At 40.0% G+C, this 26,319-nt stretch overlaps 1 protein-coding gene across 2 annotated transcripts in view; it reads left to right on the top strand.

Annotated features, from left to right (window-relative positions):
- Positions 1 to 26,319, top strand: part of FAM83B (family with sequence similarity 83 member B) — a 105,211-nt gene that overhangs the window by 18,242 nt on the left and 60,650 nt on the right. The window contains exon 2 of one of the 2 annotated variants that reach the window (XM_027958449.3): positions 3,459 to 3,970. In XM_027958449.3, coding sequence (XP_027814250.1) covers positions 3,527 to 3,970 — 444 coding nt within the window. In that variant the 5' untranslated portion in view covers positions 3,459 to 3,526. Of the gene's footprint in view, positions 1 to 3,458; positions 3,971 to 24,202; positions 24,592 to 26,319 lie in introns of those variants that run through there. The other variant, XM_027958450.3, reaches the window with a different exon arrangement.

The raw sequence follows: 26,319 nt of genomic DNA, 5'->3' as shown, positions 1-26,319 counted from the left end.
TATTGAATCTATAACTAAATACAGGTGCTATCTTACTGCAGTAGCTCTTTATGTAGGAGCCATTGCTTTGCTCTCTCCCATTAACATTTATGTAGATGGTTCATATTTTATAATACCCCCTGTAAACAGCTCTTGCAATAAATGAGTAGATCTCTAGACAATGGTGGAAGGATAGCTTCTCTCCAGCAGGACAAATCAAGTGTATTTATTTCTTATCTTAGCTCTTATACATCATATCTCAACTTCAGTACTTATGGCTGTTGTATTTTTCCTGTGGTGTGTTTTTTCTGCATCGTATCTGGTTTTGCTCTTGATTAGTCCTATAGGGTTTCACTTTTATTCTCACTTCCAATTGTTTTTACCTTCATAATTAACTTTTCCTATGTGTCCTCCTAGTTTTATTTTACTTTCATAATCCCTCTGATCTCTGTGATTTCTCAGCTTACACATAGTTCAAGAATGAAGTTTTTAAAAATATTTGCAGTGTATATATTTGCATAGGTAAAGCTCAGAAATGAATTGAGTATATTTTTTAAATATAAATTTATTTATTTTAATTGGAGGTCAATTACTTTACAATATTGTATTGGCTTTGCCATACATCTACATGAATCTGCCACAGGTATACACGTGTTCCCCATCCTGAACCACCCTCCCTCCTCCCTCCCTGTACCATCCCTCTGGGTCATCTCAGTGCACCAGCCCCAAGCATCCAGTTTTTTTAAAGCACTTTATGCATTTTGATTTCCAGATGGAATAGGCAGGTAGCATCACATGTTTTAGGAATTCAAAAGTTAAATTTTAAAAGTTTAAAAATGAGTGCTTAGGAGGCCTGGGACTGTTATGAACAGTCATCAGTTGCCTACTGTTTTTGATAATTACAGATGATCTGTGTGACTTCCTATGATCACTGGATGTTTGTCCCTTCATGGACTGGAATTATCAAATGAAAACTACACTTCACTAAACCTTAGGAAACTAAACTTTGATCAGATTAATTCATTCTGTCAAACGAATAAAAACCTTATTTTTTTGTTAATAAATGAGTGTTAATGTGCAAAAGAGATCTTTAATGAACACTGCAAAGGTCACTATTTAGTAGTTTAATACTATGCACAGGAAGTGAGCAACTTGATGAAGATTTCTCAACCTTGGCACCATTTGCATTTTGGACCAGATAATTCCTTACTGTGGGCAGCTGTTCTGTGCGTTGACATGGACTTCGCAGCATCCCTGGTCCCTACACACCGCATGGCAGTAACACACCTCCCCACACATCCTTATCATTAAGAACATCTCCAGACGTTGCTCGTGCTTAGAGTGGGGGTGGCGTCAAATCTCTCCTATTGAGAATCCCTGGGCACCTATATAAGATTGAGACATTTATGAAAGTTTCCTTCTTAACATCCTGGTACATGTTAATACATTAAGTTGGATGTAATGAGGTAATAAAATCATCAAATTTTACTTCTTTATAGCTTATCTATCAGACTAGCAGACAGCTTAGTCCTTATTCCTCCAGTGCATGGAGGAGTGAGGGCATGTTACCCCAAAACTGCACCATAATTCCATAGGAGGCAGGAAGACTGTGTTGCCCAGAACCCTGATGCCCTGTTGCATAGATGATGATGGTCCCAGGACCCAGGGACAGTTCCAGTTGCCTTGGCTTTGGTCAAGTTATGGCTCAAGCTGAGGATCCTCCAGGAGACTGAAAGCAACGTGTCCTCTTCTTTTCTTATGTCAGATTTAATCTTTAGGTTTCATTACTACTAGATTTTCTCTGTAAAACCTCCAAGCCTAGGGATGGAGGCAGGCTTGTCTCCATCTACGTACATAAAATAGTAAAGTAAGGTACCGTGAACCCCGCTCACTCCTCAGTCTGGCTTACTGTACACTGGATCTTGTCTGACCTTTTGTCCCCCAGCAGAACTATGGCCCTGTTTATTGTCCATTCCTCCATGACTTCTGTCTATGGTTAGTGACTCTTGTTACGGATCTTCAGGTGAGGAGTTAATGAATGGTAATGGCTTCCAGATTAGCTTTTCGGTAAGGCTGAGTGAAGTAGAAAACTGGCGACTACGGCAGGGCCACTGACGAAGACGTTTTTAGTCAGAAAAGCCCTCGAGTGCTTGTAGCACATCGTAGAGCTGCTCTTTGTCTGCCTCCACACAGTGGAGCTTGTGACTTCAAAAGCCTTCAAATCGGAAGTCCCGATTGGACGGACACAAGGTCCAGTCCGGCATCTGCCACAGAGAGTGAGGGAATGAATAGTATTTGTGGGCATTGTGAGGGGTGGTGCGTGGGCCTGGGTAGGCAGATTTTCCTTCCTGAGAGAAATCTGAATTGTCTTTGATGCCCTGAATTTCTTTATCACCTGTATGCCGTCAAGCCATCAGAGTTCAAGTTTGTGCTTTGCACCATGGCTTGAATATTCTTGTCACGTCCTCACCGGGTGTTTGAAAAGAGAAGGGCTCTCTCAGCTCCTTATCCCTCCTCTACTCCCCTGAAACTGCCAGACTAATTGTCTTGGGCACAAGTTTTGCTGAATCACAACAATCTCCCGTGGGCCTCCACACCTGGCTCCATTTGGTCTATCCCCCTCTATCTCCTGCCACTAACACAAGCATCCTAATTTCCAGCAGACCAAGTTGTCTTTTTTCTTTTTAAACCATCTCTGAATGTACCAAGCTCACACCTGTTCTGTGCTTTTGCTTATGTTTTACATTTTTGTGTGGGATGAAAATATTCCTTCTTGACATCTGATCATATTTTTACTCATCGTCCCAGGTTCAGCTGAAGCCCACCTCCTCTCTAGGCTATCCATATGCATCTCTTCTATTCCATATTGATCTTGACTTGCTTTTATTCTGAAAGCGTTGACTACACACAGTACTTGTTTTGGCCCTTAGCAGTATATGTCTTTGTTCAAAGTGGTAACAAACAGCTTTGTATGTATAGTTCACCTCTTCGTCTTATTTATACATCCCTGGAAGGCACGTGTTTTGAGCTTTTTATATTTCATCAGGATATATGCTTAACAGGTACTTGGTAAAGATTTATATAAATGGCTGACCAGGTGTTAGTTTTATTCTGATTCTAATCATACCGTGTGTAATCCCAGATTAAACTTAAGAAGGATGGGCTTTCAGAATGTCAGAGGAGGAAGGTATATTTCCTTAGATGAGAAATTAAAGTTAGAGGTATCTTGGGAAGGGATTTATCAACTAGAAATCTGTAAAAGGAAATCAGTTTAACTTATTTGGATTATGGTATTATGTGAATAATACCATAATAATTACTGGGATTTTGTGAACTGTGGTATTATTAATGCCACTTTGAATAGAAAATGTATGTCATATTGAGCTGGTAGTAAAAATAAATAAATGTAGAAATAACAGTTGACAAGGATTTTAAGACATTTGATTTCCAAATTCTGATTTTGATTTTCTTCTTTTTAGACATCCAGATACCTCTCATTCCTTCCCGAATGGACATTTGAAAGTGCCCTTGTCAAAGATTTGCAAGCATGGAGGCCTCATCAATGCTTTCCTCCTTGAATGACGAGTGTAAATCAGACAATTACATTGAACCTCACTATAAGGAATGGTACCGAGTGGCTGTGGACACGCTGATTGAACATGGGTTAGATGCATACAAAGAATTTCTTGCCAAGGAACGAGTGTCAGACTTTCTAGCTGAGGAAGAAATTAATTACATTTTGAACAATGTTCAAAAAGTTGCACAAAGCACAGCACATGGTCCTGATAATTCCTGCGATGATGCATCGTCTTCAGGGACTTACTGGCCTGTGGAGTCCGACGTGGAAGCCCCAAATCTTGACTTAGGCTGGCCGTATGTAATGCCTGGACTCTTAGGGGGGACGCACATTGAGCTCCTCTTTCATCCACCAAGAGCACAACTGCTTACAATTAAGGAAACCATTCGGAAGATGATCAAAGAAGCAAGAAAGGTAATATTTCTATCTCTAGATGAAAGATTTGAAACGTGGGAAATCACCAGAGTAGTATCAGTACAGCTGTCTCCAACCAATTTGGCAACAGGAACCAGTTTTGTGCAAGACAGTTTTTCCACGGGCCAGGATAGAGGGGGCGTGAGGAATGGTTTGGGGATGATTTCAGTGCATTACATTTATTGTGCACTTTTTTTTTCTGTAATTCTTACATTGTCATATATAATGAAATAATCGTGCCACTCATCATAATGCAGAATCAGGAGGAGCCCTGAGCTTGTCTTCCTGCGACTGGCCAGTCCCATCTGGGGGTGACGGGAGACAGTAGCAGCTGCTCTCCAGTGCTAGCATCACTGCCTCAGATCACCAGGCATCAGAGTCTCATAAGGAATGAGCCATCTAGGTCCCAGTAGTTCACAGCAGGGTTCATGCTCGTCTGAGAACTAATGCCACCCCTGATCTGAGACGAGGCAGAGCTCAGACTGTAAAGTGAGTGATGTGGAGCGACTGGAGATAGAGACAAAGGCTCGCGTGTTCACCCTCCACGCACCCCCTGCTGTGCAGCCCAGTTCCTAACAGACCTCAGACTGGTAGCAGCCTGTGACCCAGGGGCTGGGGACACATGGTATAACAGATACATACGTTAATGAGAATCTCTACGCGTATAGACCATGCTTGTTACTTTCGGGAAATATACATACGAATATATAGGCAGGCTGTACTTCTCACATGCTGCAAGTTTCTGAGATCAGGTGTTGCGTCCCTGCTGCAGGTGGAGATTTCCTGCTCTTCACCGTGTTCATACATCTGAGAGAGCTTCATGCATGATATCTAAGCTGTATGGACTGGAAATGGGATGATTTGATGCATTCATAATCTAAATCATTTAACTTTTCCTTAATCTCTGAAAGGAAATATGTGGTTAGTAAATCTTGGAAAATTTTCCTTGTTCATAAGCTCACAGAGCCCTAATTCTTGCTCTGGATATAGTTTATTTTGGTAAATAAAACATTTTGTTGTTGTTCAGTTGTTCAGTGCTGTCTGACTCTTTGCAACTGCATGAGCCTGCAGCACACCAGGCTTCCCTGTCCTTCACTATCTCCTGGCGCTTGCTCAAACTCATGTCTATTGAGTCAATGATGCCTTCCGACCGTCTCATCCTCTGTTGCCCACTTCTCTTAGCTTCAGTCTTTCCCAGCTTCATGGTCTTTTCCAATGACTTGGCTCTTTGCTTTAGGTGGCAAAATATTGGAGCTTCAGCTGCCATCATTCTAATGAATATTCAGGGTTCATTTCCTTTAGGACTGACTGGTTTGGTCTCCTCGCAGTCCAAAGGACTCTCGAGTCTTCTCCGGCACTGCAGTTTGAAAGCATCATTTTTTTGGTGCTCAGGCTTCTTCGTGGTCCAGCTCTCACGTCATTCATGACCACTGGAAAAACCATAGCTTTGACTAGACGGACCTTTATTGACAAAGTGATGTCTCTGCTTTTTAACAGGCTGTCTAGGTTTGTCATAGCTTTTCTTCTGAGGAACAAGTGACTTAATTTCATGGCCGCAGTCACTGTCCACAGTGATTTTGGAGCCCAAGAAAATAAAATCTGTCACTGTTTCCATTATTTCCCCATCTATTTGTCATGAAGTGATGGGACCAGATGCCATGATCTTAGTTTTTTGAATGTTGAGTTTCAAACCAGCTTTGCAGTTTCCTCTTTTCACCCTCATCAAGAGGCTCTTTTCTCTTCACTTTCTTCCATTAGAATGGTATGATCTGCATGTCTGAGGCTGTTGATATTTCTCCTGGCAATCTTGATTCCAGCTTGAGCTTCATCCAGCCCAGCATTTCACATGATGTACTCTGCCTATAAGTTAAATAAGCAGGGTGACAGTATACAGCCTTGACGTACTCCTTTCCTAATTTTGAACCAGTTCATTGTTCCATGTCTGGTTCTAACTGTTGCTCCTTGACCTGCATACAGGTTTCTTAGGAGGCAGGTGAGAAAGTATTCCTTTCTCAGAAGATAGTCTTGTTGTCCCTTCTCTAAGAATTTTCCACAGTTTGTTGTGATCCACACAGTCAAAGGCTTTTGTGTAGTCAATGAAGCAGAAGTAGATGTTTTTCTGGAATTCTCTTGCTTTTTTTCTGTTCCAACGGATGTTGGCAATTTGATTCGGAGATCCTTTGCTTTTTCTAAACCCAGCTTGAACATCTGGAAATTCTCAGTTCACATACTGTTGAAGCCTGGCTTGGAGAATATTGAGCATTACTTTGCTAGCATGTGAAATGAGTGTAGTTGTGAAGTAATTTGAACATTCTTTGGCATTGCCTTTCTTTGGGATTGGAGTGAAAACTGACCTTTTCCAGTCCTGTGGCCACTGCTGAATTTTCCAAATTTGCTGGCATATTGAGTGCAACACTTTCACAGCATCATCTTTTTAGGATTTGAAAGAGCTAAATAGAATTCCATCACCTCCACTAGCTTTGTTTGCAGTAAAGCTTCCTGAGGCCCACTTGACTTCAGACTCCGGGATGTCTGACTCTAGATCAGTGACCATACCATTATGGTTGTCTGGGTCATTAAGACCTTTTTGTATAGTTCTTCTTGTGTTCTTGCCAACTCTTCTTAATCTCTTCTGATTCTGTTGCTGCTACTGCTGCTAAGTTGCTTCAGTCATGTCTGACTCTGTGCGACCCCATAGACGGCAGCCCACCAGGCTTCCCCGTCCCTGGGATTCTCCAGGCAAGAACACTGAAGTGGGTTGCCATTTCCTTCTCCAATGCATAAAAGTGAAAAGTGAAAGTGAAGTCCCTCAGTTGTGTCTGACCCTCAGCGACCCCATGGACTGAGGCCTACCAGGCTCCTTCATCCATAGGATTTTCCAGGCAAGAGTACTGGAGTGGTCTGATTCTGTTAGATTCATACTATTTCTGTATTTTATTGTGCCCATCTTTGCATGAAACATTCTCTTGATATCTCTCATTCTCTTGATGAGATTACTAGTCTTTCCCATTCTGTTGTTTCCCTCTATTTGCATTGTTCACTCAAGAAGGCTTTCTTATCTCTCCTTGCTATTCTTTGGAACTCTGCATTCAGATGGGTATTATCTTTCTTTTTCTCTTTTGCCTTTTCTGTCTCTTCTTTTCTCAGCTATTTGTAAGGCCTCCTCAGACAACCATTTTGCCTTTATTTTTTTTTTTTGTGGGGGTGGTGGGGGACGGGTGGATGGTTTTGACATTGCCTCCTATACAATGTTATAAACCTTTGTTCGTAGTTCTTCAGGCACTCTATCAGATCTAATCTCTTGAATCTATTTATTGCTTGAATAAAGCATCAGTTCATTCAGTTCAGTCGCTCAGTCATGTCCGACTCTTTGCGACCCCATGAATCGCAGCACGCCAGGCCTCCCTGTCCATTACCATCTCCCGGAGTTCACTCAGACCCACGTCCATCAAGTCAGTGATGCCATCCAGCCATCTCATCCTCTCTGTGTCGTCCCCTTCTCCTCCTGCCCCCAATCTCTCCCAGCATCAGTCTTTTCCAATGAGTCAACTCTTCGCATCAGGTGGCCAAAGTACTGGAGTTTCAGCTTTAGCATCATTCCTTCCAAAGAAATCCCAGGGCTGATCTCCTTCAGAATGGATTGGTTGGATCTCTTTGCAGTCCAAGGGACTCTCAAGAGTCTTCTCCAACACCACAATTCAAAAGCATCAATTCTTCGGCGCTCAGCCTTCTTCACAGTCCAACTCTCACATCCATACATGACCACTGGAAAAACCATAGCCTTGACTAGACGGACCTTAGTTGGCAAAGTAATGTCTCTGCTTTTGAATATGCTATCTAGGTTGGTCATAACTTTTCTTCCAAGGAGTAAGCGTCTTTTAATTTCCTGGCTGCAATCACCATCTGCAGTGATTTTGGAGCCCCCCAAAATAAAGTCTGACATTGTTTCCACTGTTTCCCCATCTATTTTCCATGAAGTGATGGGACTGGATGCCATGATCTTCTTTTTCTGAATACTGAGCTTTAAGCCAACTTTTTCACTCTCCACTTTCACTTAATAAAGCTTAGATTTTCTTATTTACTTCCTGAGTTTTGTGAAAACAGTATTTAGTCAGGCTTAATGTAAAATTCTGAAGTAACTTTCTGAGATGTTTAGCATGTTAGGGTGTCTGTTTTCTTTATGAAATATTTAAATTTGCTTATCAATCTCAGAAATTCTATCATAGAACTCAGACAAAACTGTAGAAATATTTTTAAATTAATATCATAAAGCTTATTGAGAGCTTTCTATGTACTCAGCACCATGATAGGTGTTTTGGACATTACAACACGATTTCCGAAGTTGTTTATTGAGTTTTAAAATATATAAACAAAAGATTATGATCGTTAACTATGAGGTGTCTATTTCTTAGTTATGGATACTATATTGTTATTGTTGTTCAGTTGCTAAGTAGTATCTGACTCTTTACAACCCCATGGACTGCAGCACAGCAGGCTCCTCTGTCCTCTACTATCTCCTTGAGTTTGCTCAAATCCATGTCCATGGAGTCAATAATGCTATTTAACCATCTCACCTCTGCCACCCCCTTCTCCTTTTGCCTTCAATCTTTTCCAGCATCAGGTTCTTTTTTAATAAGTCAGCTCTTTGAATCAGGCGCTTCAGCTTCAGCATCAGTCCTTCCAATGAATGTTCAGGGTTAATTTCCTTTAGGATTGACTGGTTTGATCTCCTTACTGTCCAGGGGACTCTCAAGAGTATTCTCCAGCACCACAATTCAAAAGCATCAGTTATTCAGCATTCAGTCTTCTTTATGGTCAAATTCTTACATTCTTACATAACTACTGGGAAAAAACATAGCTTTGATTATTCAGACTTTTGTTGGCAAAGTGATGTCTGCTTTTTAATATGCTATCTAGGTTGGTCATAGCTTTCCTTCCAATGAGCAAATATCTTTACTTCATGGCTGCAGTCACTGTCTGCAGTGATTCTGGAGCCCAAGAAAATGAAATCATTTATTGTTTCCATTGTTTCCGCATCTGTTTGCCGTGAAGTGTTGTGACTGGATGCCATGATCTTAGTGTTTTGCGTGTTGAGTTTTTGGCCAGCTTTTTCACTCTCCTCTTTCACCTTCATCAGGAGGTTCTTTAGTTCCTCTTCACTTTCTGCCATTAGAGTGGTATTACCTGCATATCTGAGATTGTTGATGTTTCTCCCAGCCTTCTTGATTCCAGCTTGAAATTTATCCATCCCAGGATTTCACATGATATACTCTGCATGTATGTTAAATAAGCAAGGTGACAATATACAGACTTGACATACTCCTTTCCAAGTTTTGAACCAATTCTTTCTTCTGTGTCTGATTCTAACTATTGCTTCTTGACATGCATACAGGTTTCACGGAGACAGGTAAGGTGGTCTGGTGTTCCTATCTCTAAGTATTTTCCACAGTTTATTGTGATCCACACAGTGGACCTATAGATGCTGTGTACCTCTATGGACACTTCTCTATGTATACTATACAGTGTAGAAATTTCGAACTAAAAGGGGTTTGGGATGCAGACATACCTGGCATTGCTTTCTTTCATGTCTACAAGACACAGAGATGCTTGGGAAAGTGTGCTTTTATGAAGTACAGATGTATTAGATTCCTTGAAACCCACAGGACATCATAGTTTGCAAGACAGGAAACTAAGAATCTCTAGTTCTCATTAAGCAGACACAATGTTCCAAGACCAATGTCACATGCAGGCTTTTCAAAGTAAGGTGATGTTTTTCCCCCTTAGATCTTCAAAGCTCAAATAAGCTGACTTTGTGCTCATATTAACCCCTTTAGCAGGATTACATTAAGAAAACACTCATCTATTCCAGTTGTTAAAAAATTAGCTGTAGAATCAGGCACATGGTAGGTATCTAGACTTTCACTGAATAAGTTGAACTATGAGAATTTTTAAAACTGCACTATTCTACGCTCTGTAAACAAATTCTACAGTTGTATTTTGTAAAACAGCACAACTCGAATATATATATTCTCAAATTCTACAACTGTAGAATTTGTTTACGGAGTATAGAATAGTCCAGTTTTAAAAATTCTCATAGTTCAATTTATATATAAATTCAGTATATTAGTTTAGTATATATGAGTCCTTATATAGGTAATATAGAGCTTCCCTTGTGGCTCAGCTGGTGAAGAATCCACCTACAATGCAGGAGACCTGGCTTAGATCCCTGGATTGGGAAGATCTGCTGGAGAAGGGAAAGGCTACCCATTCCAATATTCTGGCCTGGAGAATTCTATGGACTGCGTAGTCCATGGGGTCGCAAAGAGTTGGACACAGCTGAATGACTTTCAGTTCACTTTCACTTTATAGGTAATTTAACAAATACCAAGTAGTAATATTTGTGAATTTCTGTTTGGGGAGACAGTATGTTTTTGAACCACAGTATTAACTGAAAAATGCATCAGTGAAGCTTCATATTTTTATTATGTTAATCTTTGCAGTTATTAGTTCATCAGCCTGAACCCCAGACAGTCTCCTTTGGGGCACTGCACATCTGTGATACAAAGTGAAATTCAGGAGCTAGCTTGAGTTCTCAGGCGAGCACTCACTGGACACTGAACATCAGTCATGAGCTTCTGATGTATTTTTGTTCTAATGTGACAGCTGTTTATTTAGTAAACCTTTAAATGTAATATCCTCTGCCTGGTCATTGTTTGCTGGGAATTCCCACTTGAATTAGCAAACAAGGATCTCAAAGTCCAAACTGTAAAACAATAATATGATGCTTTGCTTCTCTTTCATCAATTCCAAGTGGCATAAAATAAGGAAGAACTTTACCTTTATAATCAACCAAGGTATGTATATTGCCCTGCATACATATATCCATGCTGAATTCAAGGAAAGAATTATTTGAACTTTATAAGTTGAGTAAAATGAAATTGACTACAAATTGCAGTAGATAACTTAGTGGTTTTCTGTTGTTTTCCCAAAAGCACTGGAGAATGTGTTTGTTTCTTACCAGATTTAATACATATTTTGGCCAAATGGGCTATAAGTATATGGGATGTATGTTGTGCGAGTATTTTGGAAGTTTCTTGCTATGTCACAACGTTAATTTAAAGAATTTTGAAGGATCCAATACTCCAGAGAAGACAGAGTTATTGACCACATTTTTAAACAATTTTGCACTGCTTGCCCATAGGTCCTGTGAAAAATGTTAAAATAAGAAAATAAATATTATTATGAAATCGTAGCTTGTCAAAACACGTTGCCTTTGAAATATTCTGCCTGCTTTTCATGACTCAGCAGCTGAGTTAGACTCTTATAAACCTTCAGATTCTAGCCTATTAATTATCATAATAAACTTCTTGTTTCTGAGCTATTTTCAGGGGATGAATTCTCTTTACTGGTAACTGTCAATGAATTGTCATGAGAGGATGAAATGTACAAAGAGGATTATCTTTTTTTTTTTTTTCAGATAAAGTACTTGAATAATGTTCATTTTAGAGGATGGAATAAAGTTTCTTGCTTCCACATTTCTTGGGGAAATTCTTTTGTTTTTTGATTTTATTTTTGGCTGTGCTGTGTCTTCATGGCTGCTGGCCAGCTTTCTCTAGTTGCGATGAGCAGGGCTTCTCTCTGGTTGCCTTGTGTGGGCTTCTCACTGCAGCAGCTTCTATTGCTTCAGAGCACAGGCTCTGGGGTGCATGGAGCTCAGGAGTGCAGGGCACAGACTTAATTGCCCTGTAGGATGTGGAAGCTTCCCAAACTAAAGATTGAACCCATGTCCCCTGGATTAGCAGGTGAATTCTTAATCACTTCTTCACCGCCAGGGAAGTCTATGGAAATTCTTTTCTTAATCATTATAAGACAATGGAGTTATGAGGTAATAATAAGTAATGCAAGGAAACAGCATAGCTGAACCCAGTAACAATCTCAGAGAAGGATTTTAATTTGTTTTCACTGTTCTGTTTGCAAATGAGATAAACTGCTTATGAAATAAATGTCATTTAATAGAAAAAAATCAAAATAATAAAAAGAATTCAAAAGCAGTTTTCTTCAGTTTAGTTCAGTTCAGTCACTCAGTTGTGTCCGACTCTTTGCGACCCCATGAATCACAGCATGCCAGGCCTCCCTGTTCATCACCATCTCCCGGAGTTCACTCAGACTCACATCCATCGAGTCAGTGATGCCATCCAGCCATCTCATCCTCTGTCGTCCCCTTCTCCTCCTGCCCTCAATCCCTCCCAGCATCAAAGTCTTTTCCAATGAGTCAGCTCTTCTCATGAGGTGGCCAAAGTACTGGAGTTTCAGCTTTAGCATCATTCCTTCCAAAGAAATCCCAGGGTTGATCTCCTTCAGAATGGACTGGTTGGATCTCCTTGCAGTCCAAGGAACTCTCAAGAGTCTTCTCCAACACCACAGTTCAAATGCATCAATTCTTTGGCGCTCAGCCTTCTTCACAGTCCAACACTCACATCCATACATGACCGCAGGGAAAACCATAGCCTTGACTAGACGGACCTTAGTCGGCAAAGTAATGTCTCTGCTTTTGAATATGCTAGGTTGGTCATAACTTTCTTCCAAGGAGTAAGCGTCTTTTAATTTCATGGCTGCAGTCACCATCTGCAGTGATTTTGGAGCCCCCCAAAATAAAGCCTGACACTGTTTCCACTGTTTCCCATCTATTTCCCATGAAGTGATGGGACTGGATGCCATGATCTTCGTTTTCTGAATGTTGAGCTTTAGGCCACCTTTTTCGCTCTCCACTTTCACTTTCATCAAGAGGCTTTTTAGCTCCTCTTCACTTTCTGCCATCAGGGTGGTGTCATCTGCATATCTGAGGTTATTGATATTTCTCCCGGCAATCTTGATTCCAGCTTGTGTTTCTTCCAGTCCAGCATTTCTCATAATGTACTCTTCATAGTAGTTAAATAAGCAGGGTGACAATATACAGCCTTGACGTACTCCATTTGCAGTTTTCTTAGAGGTCCAAATATTTGAAGTCCGATCATAACTACCAAACCAACCTTCCAGTCCCGTGAGAAAGGAAATAAAAATGATGCTTTGTCTCATCTCTCTTGTCTGGGAATATTTTGGTTTTGAACTTTGCTAATTCATTAAATTTGCTTTATCTCTGAATCATTCTGCTTTTATAAGCAGAATATAATCATTATAGCATTTCAAGAATTCATAGATTTATATTTATTCACTTTATTTTTGCCAGTTGTCACTTACAAGTTGTTCAGAAAGATGTTTTCTTTTCTTTTTCTTTTGCAAATTTGATTATTTGAGAATTTTCCTATGAGAAAATCCAGTTGTAGGTAGCACCTTGTGCCCTAAGAAGATCTTATTTTTATTTACTGGCTCTTTGTTAACCTCCTTCTATTTATGTCACTGTATGGTTGACATAATTATATTTGGTTCAACTTTATAAAGTCTGATAGCATCTAGCAAGACTTTTCCCAGGTAATTATTTGTCTCTCAAGAAGTGTTCCCAAGATGATATATGCATTTATTCCTAATTACCATGAATACCTCTTATGAAAATATCTCCTCTAATTACTTTGAAAAGTCATCTTTCATTAAAGTCACTTTTCTTCTAGCTACTCAGCGGTAGATATCCATAAAGTCATCATTTCTTTTTTTTTTTAATTTTAATTTTTACTTTATTTTGCTTTACAGTACTGTATTGGTTTTGCCATACATTGACATGAATCAGCCACAGGTGTACATGATCATCTTGAATATGTAAATGTTTAAGCAGATACTGCTGGGTTTTCTGTTTCTTAATTCTAGCCTAGTGTCTTCTGTGAAATGTGACTCTTACTCTTGTGAAATATGGAGAAGTCACATAAGCAAGAATCTAGTGAGAATTAGGGCAGCATGATTCCCAAGGTGCTCAGACCTGCATCTCCTGAGTTAGATCTTGGTTGCTCCCTGAGTCACCGTTCCTGGGTGTGTCTGTTATGGCCTCAGGATCCTTAATACTAACAGAAACTTAAGTACTGGGTGGCCCCATTGCCGCAAAGTGAAGGTGGCTGATAATGGGGACTTTTCCTGGGACTTGATGGGTGCAATCAAAGTGCTGGCGGCTTGATAGCTAACTAGTTATAGATTGAACAAGTCATGGTGCCTCTCCAGGTACCTCCACTTATTTAATGAAAGACACAAAGCGAAACCTTTTAGGATTTTTTAAATCGAATGTTCCTATCCAAATCTCTAATAGCAGTTACGGAGTCACGATTATTTCAGTATGTTATATTCCTTCATTGCACGAGTAGAATTTACTGTGTCACCGTGTGTCACTTTCCTTGCCATTTCTTTGCAGTCATACCCTGCCCAGCTAAGGGATATTTATGTGTTTATCACTGCCTTTATTATCTCTCTCCTGATGTGTCCAATGCTTATTAAGAATTTCCTCTCTGCACCCTTCCTATTTCAACCCTCACTATGAATATTTCATTCTTTAAATTTGAGTCAAAATTAGTCTCTTCCAGGAAATAGCTTTTGCTTAGTCAGATTTAATGTCAGTAGTATCCTGTGACATTAATATAATAGCTTTTCTTTGAGTAAATGCATTATATGTGTGTGTAAATGTGTGCGTGTCTGTGTGTCTGTGTGTGTTTTGAGAAAGAGAGAGAAATCTTGTTAAGAATCTTTTTTTACAAAATTTTAATTGGAGTAGTTATGGTTGCTTTACAATGTTGTATTAATTTCTACTGTACAGCAAAGTGAATCAGCTATTTGTATCCATATATCTCCTCTTCTTTGAATTTCCTTCCCATTTTAGGTCATCACAGAGCATTCAGTAGAGTTCCCTGTTCTGTACAGTAGACGCTCATTAGTTATCTATTTTATACATAGAGTCAATAGTATCAGTTCAGTTCAGTTCAGTTCAGTCGCTCAGTCGTGTCCGACTCTTTGCAACCCCATGAATCGCAGCACGTCAGGCCTCCCTGTCCATCACCAACTCCCGGAGTTCACTCCGATTCACGTCCCTCGAGTCAGTGATGCCATCCAGCCATCTCATCCTCGGTCGTCCCCTTCTCCTCCTGCCCCCAATCCCTCCCAGCATCAGAGTCTTTTCCAATGAGTCAACTCTTCGCATCAGGTGGCCAAAGTACTGGAGTTTCAGCTTTAGCATCATTCCTTCCAAAGAAATCCCAGGACTGATCTCCTTCAGAATGGACTGGTTGGATCTCCTTGCAGTCCAAGGGACTCTCAAGAGTCTTCTCCAACACCACACTTCAAAAGCATCAATTCTTCGGTGCTCAGCCTTCTTCACAGTCCAACTCTCACATCCATACATGACATGTATATATATATATCCCAACCTCCCAACTCATCCCATCCCGCCTTCCCCTTTGGTATCCGTACGTTCTCTATGTCTGTGTCTCTATTTTTGCTTCATAAATAAGATCATCTATACCAGTTCTTTTTCCAGATTCCACATATATACTTTAATATTTGTTCTTGTTTTTCTGACTTAGTTCACTCTGTATGACAGTCTCTGGGTCCATCCATGTCTCTACAGATGACTCAGTTTTGACCCTTTTTATGAATGAGGAATATTCCATTGTATATATACACTACATCTTCTTTATTTTATCTGTCATTGGACATTTAAGTTATTTCAATGTCCTGGCTATTGTAAACAGTGCTGGAATGAACACTCACTGGGGTACATGTGTCTTTTTGAATTATGATTTTCTCTGGGTATATGCCTAGTGGTGGGATTGCTGGGTCATTGTGATAGTTCTATTTTCAGTTTTTTAAAGAACCTCTTCTTATTCTCCACAGTGGCTATCTCAAGTTATATTTCCACCAACAATACAAAAGGGTTCTCTTTCTCCACACCCTCTCCAGCATTTCTTGTTTTTAGATTTTGTGAAAAAGTCTTTTTTAAATTACACTGACTTTACCATGTAAACTGTTATTGTGATTGCATGGGAATACTCGTTCTATGCCAACCCTGGTGCTGTTCTCCTATCTTCCATTACTACCAATAACCCTGATATTAAGTATATAATTTTTAACAAAGTTACTTAAGGGAGAGGAAAGAGGAAAAAATGCTCTTTCAGTTCAGTTCAGTCGCTCAGTCGTGTCCGACTCTTTGTGACCCCATGACTGCAGCACGCCAGGCCTCCCTGTCCATCACCAGCTCCCAGAGCTTACTCAAACTCATGCCCATTGAGTAGGTGATGCCATCCAACCATATCATCCTGTGTCATCCCCTTTTCCTCCTGCCTTCAATCTTTCCCAGCATCAGGGTCTTTTCAAATGAGTCAGCTCTTTGAATCAGGTGGCTAATGTATTGGAGTTTCAGCTTCAACATCAGTCCTTCCAATGAATATTCAGGACTGATTTCCTTCAGGATGGACTGGTTGGATCGCCTTGCTGTCCAAGGGACTCTCAAGAGTCTTCTCCAACACCACAGTTCAAAAGCATAAATTCTTTGGTGCTCAGCTTTCTTTATAGCCCAACTCTCACATCCATATATGACTACTGAAACAACCATAGCCTTGACTAGACGGACCTTTGTTGGCAAAGTAATGTCTCTGCTTTTTAATAAGCTGTCTAGGTTGGTCATATCTTTCCTTCCAAGGAGCAAGTGTCTTTTAGTTTCATGGCTGCAGTCACCATCTGCTGTCATTTTGGAGCTCCAAAAAATAGTCTATCACTGTTTCCACCATTTCCCCATCTATTTGCCATAAAATCATGGGACTGGATGTGATGATCTTAGTTTTCTGAATGTTGAGCTTTAAGACACCTTTTTCACTCTCCTCCCTCACTTTCATCAAGAGGCTCTTTAGATCTTCTTCACTCTCTACCACAAGGGTGGTGTCATCTGCATATCTGAGGTTATTGATATTTCTCCTGGCAGTCTTGATTCCAGCTTGTGCTTCTTCCAGCCCAGCGTTTCTCATGATGTACTCTGCATAGAAGTTAAATAAGCAGGGTGACAATATACAGCCTTGATGTACTCCTTTTCCTATTTGGAACCAGTCTGTTGTTCCACATCCAGTTCTAACTGTTGCCTCCTGACCTGCATACAGATTTCTCAGAAGGCAGGTCAGGTGGTCTGGTAATCCCATCTCTTTCAGAATTTCCCACAGTTGATTGTGATTCATATAGTCAAAGGCTTTGTCATAGTCAATAAAGCAGAAATAGAACTCTTTTGCTTTTTTGATGTTCCAGTGGATGTTGGCAATTTGATCTCTGGTTCCTCTACCTTTTTGAAATTCACCTTGAACATCTGGAAGTTTACGGTTCACATACCGTTGAAGCCTGGCTTGGAGAATTTTGAGCATTACTTTACCCATGTGTGAGACGAGTACAATTGTGTGGTAGTTTGAGCACTCTTTGGCATTGTCTTTCTTTGGGAATAGAATGAAAACTGACCTTTTCTAGTCCTGTGGCCACTGCTGAGTTTTCCAAATTTGCTGGCATATTGAGTGCAGCACTTTTACAGCATCATCTTTTAGGATTTGAAATAGCTCAACTGGAATTCTATCACCTCCACTAGCTTTGTTCATAGTAATGCTTCCTAAGTCCCACTGACTTCGCATTCCAGGTCTGGCTCTAGGTGAGTTATCACACCATCGTGATTATCTGGGTCATGAAGATCTTTTTTGTACAGTTCTTCTTTGTATTCTTGCCATCTCTTCTTAATATCTTCTGCTTCTGTTAGGTCCATACCATTTCTGTCCTTTTTTGAGCCCATCTTTGCATGAAATATTCCCTTGCTATCTCTAATTTTCTTGAAGAGTTCTCTAGTCTTTCCCATTCTATTGTTTTCCTCTATTTCTTTGCACTGATCACTGAGGAAGGCGTTCTTATCTCTCCTTGCAATTCTGTAGAACTTTGCATTCAAATGGGCATATTTGCTTTTCTCCTTTGTTTTTCGCTTCTCTTCTTTTCACAGCTATTTGTAAGGTCTCATCAGACAGACATTTTGCTTTTTTGCATTTCTTTTTCTTGGGGATAGTCTTGATCACTGCCTCTTGTACAATGTTACGAACCTCTGTCCATAGTTCATCAGGCATTCTATCAGACCTAGTCCCTTAAATCTATTTCTCACTTCTATTGTATAATTATAAAGAATTTGATTTAGGTCATACCTGAATAGTCTAGTGATTTTCCCTGCTTTCTTCAATTTCAGTCTGAATTTGGCAATAAGGAGTTCATGATCTGAGCCACAGTCAGCTCCTGGTCTTGTTTTTGCTGACTATAAAGAGCTTCTCCATCTTTGGCTGCAAAGGAGTGTTTTAGGTTTCTTGATTGACTTGATAACTTTTATGGGCAAAATATTGTATCCTCCTTTAAAATTGCACAATTTCAAATGATGCTTTTTTTCAAAGAGTCTTCATGGAATCTCATGAAGGCTCTAAATCGCAGAGTCAGTTAGGGCCAGGTTGAATCCCAGCTCAAACAACTGTTTACATTAGGCTTTGTACTACAACTGCTCTGAGCTTTAGTTTTCCCATCTGTGAAATGGATATGCTAATACTCCATTGGGTCCTGGTGAGAGTGGAATGGATGGACTGACATGTTTACCATGTTACCCCCATACGTTTGATGCATGCGGTGTTGAAATGATGACAACCACTACTTCTCTTCCTCCTCCTCCTACGTTTCTTCCTCTTACTATATTTTTCCAGACCTTTATGTTGTCAAAATTTCATCAGCCTTTATTTTTGCATCACTGTGATTTGGCCTTTCTCTTTTAAAAGTGAGAGCAAATGAACAACCAAGTCCAGCATCTAAGACGATAGCATCTTACCAGGAATGGCAGCCAAGGTTATTAGCTGTTGGTGAAATGACTCAAATCCATTTCTGAAGTATTGTGGTGATTATGTAACAGTGCATTAGCAAAGTGCATAGCATTTTCCAAGGGTTATTGCTTAGAAGGTTCAAAATGGGAAAATATTGATTCAACATAAGTATGCATTCTTGAAAATACTACCTACTGTGAAGACAGCTCACATGTTACAAATGTTATACTCAGGATGTGCAGAAAAGACATCCTCTTTAATGGACAGTTGTTCAGAATTGAAGAAAAAATTCTAAACCATGCTAAAATCTGAAAAGATACAGAGTTTTGGTGAAAAGCTAAGGGGGAGGACAGGCAACATTGTTGTAGACCAAGAGGAAAAAAAAGAGTCATTCCATTTCATCTCTAATTTGAAAAGTGATAATTTTTTTGGATTTTTATACAAAGATTCTATATTTATAAAAAAAGAAGAGCAATTTTTTGTAAGTTAGACCTGACATTTAGTGTCCAAAGTTCAAGTAACCCTGAATTTATGAACTATTATTCCTTACTAAATAATTCTGATATAATTAAATAAGTAATACAGGACATATTATTTAAGACTTACCCTAATTAATCATCTCAGCTTAAAACTCTCACTTTCCAGACTGAGAGGCTATTTCAATGGAAGCAATTAATCTGAAATGTATGAAAAAATACAAATAAAATTGTTATATAAGATCTCCAGCTTGTTTTTTATTCTAAAGTCATGTGTGATATATGAGTTTCAGGTATTTTGCCAGGCTGTGTCTTATCAGGTAAAATCTAAAAATCAGCCTTGATTTTCATTTTTAACCCATTTTTATTTGACAGTGGCAATTTGGGAAAGAGTTTAACTTTTAAAAGAATACTTAAAATCATTTATAGAAGACAGTAAGTTTATCAGAAACTCCGCCTTGATAATATTAACCTATACCTCTATTACTAGTTGGGAAAAAAAGGTTTTAAAATTTGAATTATTCAGAGTGCACATGATTTATTTGATCAAGGGAAATGTTTTCAAGACCATTTTCTGCCCTCAGGTGCTATCTTTTGGTATCCTTTAATTCTTTTCTTTTTACAATATGAGCTGTGAGAAGCAGTCCCCTGGGACTGCATGTGGGATGTACATTTTTCCACCGAACTGTGAGGGAGACTGTTATCGACCATGGCACAGAACTTAGTTCAATGTATTCTGGGATCTCGGAAGTAGACGGTTTATTTTTTAATGATGATTTTGGTTTCCTCATTTTCCTTCCTGTCGTAGGATTAAAATAAATAAACAGGTACTTATTGAAGCGTGTAACATTTTTCTGATATCACACCTTTAGTAGTTTTTGGAATGGCAGATCTAATTGCCATCATAAAACATTATGATCATAAAACATGCGGTTTTCCTAAAGTCTCAGTGATACGGAAAGTTCATAGGGATAGAATTTAGCAGTTGTGCAAACTCAGATGCTGTTTTTGGGGAAAGCCAGAAAAGTAATTCTGCACAGGAGAAAGGGGCAAGTGATATCCCGATGGGAAGTCAAAAGAACATGGATGAAGAGAGTTTAACCTCAACTCTGTGGGCATCCCTGTTTAAAGTGATGCAAATAGAGGCTTTCCTGGTGGCTCAGTGGTGAAGAATCTGCCTGCCAGTGCGAAAGATACAGTTCAGTCTCTGCTGATCTGGGCATACCCGACATGCATGGAGTAACTAAGCCTGTGCGCCACAGCTGTTGGCGCTGTGATCCAGAACCCAGGAGCCGCAACTTCTGAAGCCCATGCTCCACGCGAAGAGAGGCCACTGCAGTGAGAAGCTTGTGCTCTGAAACTAGAGAATAGCCCCTGTGGCTGCAACTTAGAAAAAAGTGCATGCAGCAACCGAGACCCAGCACAGCCAAAATAAATAAATAAGCAAAGTTATTGTAAAATGATATAAATAAATTGAGGCTTGCTGCTGATGGTGGTGATAAATTTAGGGAATCAGGTCAGATTGAAGTATCTTATCAAATGTTAACTTCCATGAGAATAAAGGGACGCAACTGTCCTTTGCTTATCTGTCCTCTTAATGAGATGTGAAATGTAATGGGGTGGGGGGTTGCTTCAGGATGTCTTTTTGAGGTGAGGGAGGTTCTCACATCAGATTGACATTTTGTGGTTCAAGCATTTTTGCCTATTCTCCTGTAGTTGCCATAGATTCATCATGAGGCATATACTTTATGTCAATTTTTCATGTCATTTAACTAGTCACTCTTCAAATTTCTTGAAAAACATTGCTTAGCTTTTATTATCAGGACTGGAACTAGCAGCTGATTTTGAGCAAAGGGTTTGTGTTGTATAATCCAGTAACAGTAACATGTCATATTTGTGGAACCCTTATGTGTCCTGTACTGTTCAGCAGTTTATATGCACTACTTTAAATTGACTTTCACACTGCCCATCTCATGAAATAGGTACTTTTATGATCCGTATTTTAATGATGAATAATTTGCTTTCTGGTAATAGGCATGATGAAGTCAGTGGTAATGATCCAAAAGGATCGTAATCGGAAAGTATAAATGGCGGCCTGTTCCCAAATGGAGGTTGTAGAAGACCTGGTGAGAGGGTCTGGCCCAGAGTGCAGTTGGTGGCCGTGTGGGAGTGCTGGTTTCTAAATGGACCAGGCACAAGGCCACTGTGTGGTTTGCTGCTGGAAGTCAGAAGTGACCGACTGGAACCGACAGAAGACTGTGATACGTGGATGGGGTGTAGCACCTAGGATACAGACTGTGTTAAGACACACAGGAAAGAAACAAATTCTCTGGGTTTCACATAAAAGAGACCTTAGAAAAAATACTCAATGAGATTGTCCTTTGACCTCTCTTGCGTTCAGCTATGACTGGATCAGCCAGCCATCGGCGAGCCTTAACAGGTGATCAGTATAGCAGGCGGCTCACTTATTCTGCAAATATTTATTTAATGTAAACTGCTTGTCAAATACAGTTCTAAATTCTGAGGATACATAAGGGAATAAAACCCCAAAGAAACACTGTCTTTGAATGGAGCTTATGGACAAATAGGGAGATTTAGATAATAAGCACAATAAATAAAGAGTGCTATGGAGAAAAACAGAACACAAACTGGGAGGGGAAGGGGCATTGAGTGGTGGCAGGGGGCAGTGTAAGATTTTAAACTGGATTCTCAGAAGAGGCTTCATCAACAAGGTGATGATGGAGTCAAGATTTGGGGAAAGAAGGAATGAGGCCTGCGTCTACTTGTGGGCAGAGCAGACTGGACATGGGGTAAGCTTTAGGGCAAGGACATGCCTTCTTGTGTATTAGAGGAATAGTGTGGATGCCAGTTTCTGGACCCAAGAAAACAAAGGGAGATGAGCAGGTGAGTTCAGAGAGGTACCATGAGGTTCTCATGGACCATTACAAGGACCTTGGTTTATGCTCCATGTAAAATGGGGAGCCACTGGAGAATTTTGGGCAAAAGAGAGACATGATCAATTTGAAATATGCTGTATTTTAAAAGGATACATCTGGCTACAGTATTGAAAATTAACTATAAGCACTCAAGAATAAGCTTGCTAATTTGCTCCAGTCGTGTCTGACTCATCCCCCACACTAGCAAAGAAATGCTTAAAAGTCTCCAAGCCAGGCTTCAACAGTTCGTGAATCATGAACTTCCAGATGTTCAAGCTGGATTTAGAAAAGGCAGAGAAACCAGAGATCAAATTGCCAACATCTGTTGCATTATCGAAAAAGCAAGAGAGTTCCAGAAAAAGCATCTACTTCTGCTTTATTGACTATGCCAAAGCCTTTGACCGTGTGAATCACAACAAACTTTGGAAAATTCTTAAAGAGATGGGACTACCTGACCACCTGACCTGCCTCCTGAGAAATCTGTATACAGATCAGGAAGGAACAGTTAGAACTTGGAACGGACTGATTCCAAATCAGGAAAGGAGTATGTCAAGACTTTATACTGTCACACTGCTTATTTAACTTGTATGCAGAGTACATCATGAGAAACGCTAGGCTGGAGGAAGCACAAGCTGGAATCAAGATTGCCGGGGAAATATCAATAACCTCAGATATGCAGATGACATCACCCTTATGGCAGAAAGTGAAAAGAACTAAAGAACTTCTTGATGAAAGTGAAAGAAGAGAGTGAAAAAGTTGGTTTAAAACTCAACATTCAGAAAACTAAGATCATGGCATGGCAAATAGATGGGGAAACAATGGAAACAGTGGCTGACTTTATTTTTTTGGGCTCCAAAATCACTGCAGATGGTGACTGCAGTCATGAAATTAAAAGACACTTTCTCCTTGGAAGGAAAGTTATGACCAATCTAGAGAGCATATTAAAAAGCAGAGACATTGCCAACAAAGGTCCATCTAATCAGGTCCAGCTATGGATTTTCCAGTAGTCACGTATGGATGTGAGAGTAGGACTACAAAGAAAGCTGAGCACCAAAGAATCAATGCTTTTGAACTGTGGTGTTGGAGAAGACTCTTGAGAGTCCCTTGGACAGCAAGGAGATCCAACCAGTCCATCCTAAAGGAAATCAGTCCTGAATATTCATTCGAAGGACTGATGATGAAGCTGAAACTCCAATACTTTTGCCACCTGATGCAAAGAACTGACTCACTGGAAAAGACCCTGATGCTGGGAAAGATTGAGGGTGGAAGGAGAAGGGGATGACAGAGGATGAGATGGTTGTATGGCATCACTGACTCAATGGACATGAGTTTGAGTAAACTCTGGGAGTTGGTGATGGACAGGGCAGCCTGGCCTGCTGCAGTCCAAGGGGTCACAAAGAGACACGACTGAGCGACTGAACTAAACTGAACTCTCTGACTCTTTGCGACCCCATGGAGTATAGCCCTCCAGACTCCTCTGTCCATGGGATTCTCCAGGCAGGGATACTGGAGTGGATTGTGGTATCATCCTCCAGGAAATCTTCCCGACCCACAGATTGAACCCACATCTCTTGTGTCTCTTGCATTGGTAGACAGGTTCTTTACCACTGGCGCCATCTGAGAAGGAACCCAAGAATAAACTTAGCAGAGGCTATTACAGTAATTCAAGTGTGAGATTATCTTGTCAGATTGCCATGATGGTAGCAGTGCTGATCAGATTCTGGATGTATTTTAAAGGCAGTAAGATACAAGGTATGAAATAAATTGAAAATATAAGATTACTCCAACATTTTTGATGTGAGCATTTGGAATGATGACATTGTCCTTGAAGTTGGCTTCAGAGTCATCAGCTTGTTTGAATCAAGATGTAGGCAGAGACCAAGTCACAGAGGCCTTTAAGTTATCATTTTTACCATAGCCCTGAGATCGCTGACTGGTGATTATAGCCACCACTGTCTAAATAGTGACTAGGGTTCCGGTTATAATCTATCCCCAGAGTGACTGGACTTGGAGACAGTCCTGGTCCTGAGCTCATTGGTAAGGAATGGACTGGGACATAGCTGGATAAGCCAGAGATACAAATAAGTAGGTAAATAGAGCGTGTGAGATAAGAAGCCTGGCTGGCTGATGGCCCAAGGCCTGATAAGGCAGGAGGTTACAAAACCTGCAGAGAAGCAGAACCTCCCAAAGGCAAGTGTTAAGCAACCGCATATGCTGACCTGGTGAAGTAAGACAACAACTGGGAAGGTGTTTGTTGGGACCTCACTTTCTTGAGAGGTCACTGTGGATCATATGTGTGGAGGAGTAGGAGATGTACTCTGGAGAGCTTGGCATTTTCGACAACAGGGAATGCGGAGGGAGCAAAGTGGGGCTGGAAAAAGGAAGGCAGAGGGTGTTGAGATCAAACTGTGAAGGTCCTTCAGTCTGCCTTTGTGAGTATGGACAGTGGGAGGCCATGAAATGTTTCTGGGTGATACCATCACATCTGGTCTTGCACATATTAGCATTTTGTTGGTTAGTTAAAATGTAGAGGGAAATATAAGTAGGTTGTAGCAAATGTTGGTGTAAAGCTCCCTGAGAGGCTGATAATGACCCAGAGCTGAAGATCTCTTCTTGAAATGTGAATATATTATACCTTCAATTTCTTGCAGAGGTAGAATACTATAACTACTTAATTCAGAAGGTGATTTGGGGGAGTTATTTTTAAATGTCTTAACTATTTGATTTTAAGTCAATAAAATATATTTCTGAATAAAAACATAACTATATACTATACTATATATAGTTTATATCTATCTATTAAATTTTTGTTAAGATCAAGACACTCTACTAGGTCATACAAGTGGAAAAAGAAATGCTTCAAGTGGTTTAGAGTCTAGTATTTGGGGGATGTGGTAAAAGATTTATGGGAGATTTATAGATAAGAGCTTGAGGGTATTGGCCATTATGTGAGTGACCTATGTGTTACAAAGGGGCTGGGTTTTTATCCACCTTTTTTACTTTATGTATCAGAGTGATACAGAGATACTTCTTAAGGTTTTAAAGTAGAGAAATATTTTGCCAGAATATTTATTGGCAAACAGCGATTACTAGTTCAGCGAATACATAGAATAAAGGTTTACTTTTTCTTATTACCAGAGTATACACATTCCGTATAGAAAATATGGGGAAAATACAAGAAAGAGTTAAGAAAATAAAATTTAGGTATTTTCTTCCCTCTAAGATATAAATAGACGGACAGGAAAGTACATGTGCACCCAAGTGTGTATTTTATATGTGTGTGTAAATCTCTGAACACCCAGTATTACATCTCTGACACAGAATGTTCATATGTAATATACTTGAGATCATACTTGAAATTATGTATAACAATTTGCCTCCGAACTTTTCCACTTAGGACTTTTCCCATAATAAAATACTTGGTTTCCTGTGCCGATAAGCAGTGGCATAGAACAGGGTCAGTGAAGGGTGCCTGGGTGCAGGTAATAAGGAAGTTCATTGCCTCTTGGGAATTTGAAAACAGTAATAAGATTGAGTAAAAGGCAGTCTGCTTTTTTATGACACTGTGCACTGGCAGTTGTAAATAGTATCAGTGATAATGTCCTGTTTCTCAGCAGGGCAGCCTCTGTTGAAGCAGAGCAGGTCCTTCTGTCTAGATCCGTCCCCACCCTCCTCCCACTCCTCTGTACATCAGTGCTGATATGATGAGAATCCCAGTAACATTCCTTTAGAAATGAAGAAAGCCTCATAACTGTCTTTGTGTAATTATTAGCTACTCAATAAGCACTCTCGAAGCTTTAAAAGCAGAGAAGATCAGTAAGTGTACATTTTCTTTCTAAACTTTGTTTCAGGCTGTATTAATGTCTTATTAATCATCACCTATCAATTTCCCCCTAATAAGTCAAACGAACATTTTAAGCAAGTAAATAAATGTGAACATGCAAAAACATTGCCATTTGGCTAAATATCAATCCAATATGTGCTACTGGAAAATCCATAATCATGGAAAACAATCAGTGTCTATGTCACTGTACGCAGTCATAATCAAGCCGCCTGAAATTCAAGAATGGTTACTTGAAAAAAATAAAAGAATCTGAACCCAGTGACCATGTAGCCTTTTTACCCAAAAGTTCAAAGTCACCCAGTAACCCTCAGGACAG

Source organism: Ovis aries, chromosome 20, assembly GCF_016772045.2.
Source record: "Ovis aries strain OAR_USU_Benz2616 breed Rambouillet chromosome 20, ARS-UI_Ramb_v3.0, whole genome shotgun sequence".
Classification (NCBI taxonomy): domain Eukaryota; kingdom Metazoa; phylum Chordata; class Mammalia; order Artiodactyla; family Bovidae; genus Ovis; species Ovis aries.
This window is presented reverse-complemented; position numbering and strand designations above follow the sequence as displayed.